At 53.4% G+C, this 4,134-nt stretch overlaps 1 protein-coding gene across 2 annotated transcripts in view; it reads left to right on the top strand.

Annotated features, from left to right (window-relative positions):
- Positions 1–1,451: 1,451 nt before the first annotated feature.
- NDUFC1 (NADH:ubiquinone oxidoreductase subunit C1) overlaps positions 1,452–4,134 on the top strand; it is a 63,680-nt gene continuing 60,997 nt past the window's right edge. For both annotated transcript variants that reach the window (XM_019522103.1, XM_019522105.1), the window contains exons 1-2: positions 1,452–1,558; positions 2,491–2,594. In XM_019522103.1, the coding sequence (XP_019377648.1) occupies positions 1,498–1,558; positions 2,491–2,594 (165 nt within the window). In that variant the 5' untranslated portion in view covers positions 1,452–1,497. The remainder of the gene's footprint in view (positions 1,559–2,490; positions 2,595–4,134) is intronic.

The raw sequence follows: 4,134 nt of genomic DNA, 5'->3' as shown, positions 1-4,134 counted from the left end.
GACGCAGGGCGCACCCGGGACGCCGAGCTCCAGCACGCGCCGCCCTCGCCCGCGGGACCGGCTTGGGGTCCGCCCCGCTGGGGTCTGTCTGCGCCGCCCGGCGGTGTCCGCCCGCCCTGGGCGCCAGCAGTCGCCGAGGCAGTGTGCGGGATGGGGCCAGTGCGTGCAGCACCCTAGGCAGACTCTCGTGTGCTGCTGTCCGCGAGCAGGGCTGCAGCCCGAGCGGGAAGGGGGCTGTCCAGCAGCTGGCCAACAAACAGCCGCAAGGACTGGTTCAGGACAGAGGCAGGTGGTCTTGTGGCCCTGCCTTTTCTTGGGTCACCTGTGGGGCTCAGTGATTCTCCGCCTTTTCTTTCAAGACTGAAGGCAGCCCTTGGCAAATGCCAGCTCTGTACTTTCACTTCTGTTTCAACTCCCATCAAGTGATAAGGCAGATTATTTTTTCTGTTGCAAAGGCCGCAGCGTGCAATTCCTCTTCCAGATCTCTGTTTGCTTTGTGAATCCTGTTTGTCAACCTGAGTTGACCTGGGGCAGCGCCCCTTGAAAGAATCTCAAAGCGCCTTGGCTGAGAATCGCTGGTATAGGCATATGCCGGCTTTCAGGTATCGCAGTGCCCTTCCTCAGGCCTCCCCAAGTAGTACTGAGGGGATGTTAAAGCACATTTACAAATCAAGTGCGTGTTTAGGGACAAAAAGCAGAGAGGTGGCAAGAAACAGTCTCTTTTCAGAATGCTTTAAGATTAGCAATGAAGTGTCCAAGCCTCGGTGCCTGAGGGAGGCCTGAGTTAAGGTCGACTGAAGTCAGTACTGCTATCACCACATTCACTTATTTCCCTTTGACAGCTCCTGGGGCCTATGATGATGATGTAAGAGTCATCTCCTCCCACATTCCAGCAAAGCCAAATCCCCCCAAACTCAGACTCTGACAGTTTTTTTGTACCTGGCTCCTTCACAACTCTGCAGAGAAGCTTGAAAGTTTCCCAGCAAAGGCCCAGACCCCAGGAAGTAGGGCACATAGAAGCCTGTCTTTTCCCTTTGTTACGCTCTCACCGCTGTTTGTCAACATCACCTTTTTCCTAGTGTCTGCCTCCTAATTTTTGTAGTGCTTGGTTTTGGTTTGAGGGGCCGCTTTCCTGGACAGAGCAGCCAGGCGCTGGCCTGTGCTGTGAGAAGTAGCGTATGCTTGACTGATCGGAGTGAATCGCCATCGGGAGGTGAATCCGAGCCTGGCACGATCCGATCCGGCATAAACCTGACGTGCACTCCCCAGCAGGGATCCTGGCTAGCTACAAGCCTGTGGGAGCTGCCTTCATCTCCCCGGCAGAGGCAAGGCAGTGTCTGGCAGGGGCAAGGGGCGCAAGGCTGAAGAGCGGGAGGCGGGCGCTGTCTCTAGGGCCCGCCAGGGGGCGCCCGCCAGGCCCGGGCCAGGTCCCGGCCCCGCCACCGGCTCCACCCAGCGCGTGGATGAGGGGCGGTGCGAGGCTGCGGCGGACGCAAGATGGCGGCGCCGCTGGGCCTGGCGAGGCAGCTGCTGCTGCCCGCAAGGTTCCCAGAGCTCGGTGAGTGCGGGGGGCAGCGACCCGCCCCTGACCTTGAGCCTCCCCTGGGGATTTGAGGGCAGCGCGGGGTGCAGGCAGGTCGTCCTGTGCGGGTTGCAGCTCCCCTGCTTGTTCCCCGCCTGCCCCTGCCTCCCTTCTGCTCGGGGGAGGACGGGGCCCTGCGGGAGGTCGTATCGCAGATGGTCGGAAATGGGGCTTGGACGGGACTGGGGGAGGCGTCTCCCAACCGCGTGGGTGGCCACCCAAAAGTGGGCCGCAAGAATATAGGAAAGGGTTGAGAACAGACTTGAAAAATGGGTTCTCCTTTCAAGGGGGAAAAGTGGGAAACTGGGGCTTTTTCTCTTGCAGGCAAGGTTCGAATGACACTTTTGACTGGGGTGGAGGGAGTTGCAAAAATAATTAAACTGGTTCCGACTGGACACCTCCCCCCAAGTTATGATTTTCAAATGTTATGGGGGGGCTCACAGCTCGCATGGGGATGCTCAGCCCCCTTGAGCTCCCCCATAATTCGCACCTTGGTTGCAGGCTGTCAGAGTTGCAGCCTGTGAGGGGCCCTTCACACACCCACCCCCTGCCTCACATACTTGGGGGCAGTGGGTCGGGAGTGAGGACTGGCAATCAATGTTTACAAATGGGTCCTAGTTCAAAAAAGGTTGAGGGCCACTGATCTAGTGTAACCCCCTGCTCAAAGCAGTGCTATCCCACCAATATCATCCCACCCAAGGCTTTGTCTACGTGGGTCTTTGTGGATTTAGTCAGCCTATAATATGATCTTTGCTGATTTAGTTGGTGAAAGGCCAATAGGGGAGTGCCATTTAGAACAGGAATGTGGTTTATCTGAGAGGCCTTCTGATTAGGGACAGCTGTCTTGAAAGGACAGTTCGTATGAATTTGATGGAAGCTGCACCCGTCTGATATTCCTGTGTTTTTAGCATGGAAGCGTTCTGCCTTCATTGCAACCAAGCAGCACGATAATGGACCCCAGTGGGTAAAAGTTGCACTGACCTTGGGCGCAGCTGCAGCCCTGTGGCGCCTAGTAAGTATTGTGACTTTTGTGCCAATATATATGTAACCGTTTACTTAATGACCGTAAGATCCTGGATCTCTGTGGTACAGCTGACCGACGCACAGGGCAACAAAGGTTAAAGAAGTGCATGCAGATTAGGTCTGTTTCTGCCAGGCTCCTACGTTGAATTATTTGAAAAGCTAGAGATGCATGATGCTCCCCTTTGCTACAAGCTTTTGAGACAACAGTTACACGCTGAAGAATTAATTGCCCAGTGATATGTCAACTTATTTTCTAGACCAGGGTTGGGTGGGCATAAGGGAAAGCTTATAACACTACTTCTTTTTTATGTAAAAACTAGACATGTGGCTGGACATATTCAGAAAAAAGTCATTTTATTTTTGAATGTTTCAAACTTCTAATCAGTGATCAAGCCTCCGTTGTACCAGGCAGTGCATAACTGTTTAAAATGTTCCCTGCTTCCAGGAGCTCTGTATCTAAGACAACAATCAGCAACATTTTTCTGGCAGGAGGCTGAAATGCCCAGCTTGGGTTCTTTGCCAGCCAGCACTTATGACCCTTTCATCGTTGCCATCACCACTTCTCCTGGCTGTGGTGTGGTGCTGTGTGGCCCGTTTATCCATCTATGCTGCCAAGTCCCGTAGCTCTTGGTTGGAGTTGGTGGCTTTATGGGCTGGATCCGGCCTGCAGCTGTTGGTTGCCAACCCCAGGCCTAAGATATGATGGCACACTGCTACTGCATCCTCTCAGTCTGCTGTAAAGAGAACATGGTTTACAGAATAAACAGCATAGGAATAATGTAGGCCAGGGTTTCTCAACCTTCTAAGTAGCAAGTACCTCCTAACTTATGAAAATGTTAATAAGTACCCCAACACTCAATTTTCCAGGGGATTTTATATTTACAGACTAATGTGTGCCATATGTTGGAAGAAGGGCTGCATATATAAAGCCATGATATGACAGATGTCTGATCTGGTGTGGATAGGGATGCTACCTTTTACACCAGGGGTGCTCAAGAATGTACCTGGGCTAGAGGTGATGTTGGCCAAAGCTAGGAGGGCTGAACCCAGTGTTGCGCAAAGAGTGGCACACCAAATTATTGTTGGGGAATTTGAAGTGCCACGCAATGTGAGGCATGCCAAATTTATTGCCATAGTTTTGAGAGGAGGAAGGGGTGAGAGAGAGAGGAAAAGAAGGAGAGAGAGAGAGAGACAGACCAACAAGGAGATATATATATAGAGAGAGAGAGAGAGAGGGGACAGGTAGCAGATAGGTGGTTTTGGCTACTTCCTGGGCCACTGCAGCAGGGCTTGGGGTGATGGGGAGAAGCAGAGGCCCGCAGCACGGAGAGATAAGTATGTAGGGCCGGGGTTGGCACCCCTCTGGGGCATGTGTGCCTCTGCTGCAGCTGCCCTGGAAGCAGCTGGCACCACCTGCCTGCACCACAATTACAGTTGCTACCCGTCCTCTCTCTTTCCACCCTCCCCCCTCTCCTGTTTCATAGTTTCATAGTAGGGTCGGAAGGGACCTGAGCAGATCATCAAGTCCG

This window comes from Gavialis gangeticus, unplaced genomic scaffold, assembly GCF_001723915.1.
Source record: "Gavialis gangeticus isolate Ggan-Ray unplaced genomic scaffold, GavGan_comp1, whole genome shotgun sequence".
NCBI lineage: Eukaryota > Metazoa > Chordata > Crocodylia > Gavialidae > Gavialis > Gavialis gangeticus.
Note: the sequence above shows the minus strand (reverse complement) of the source record. Positions and strands in the feature narration are given on the sequence as shown.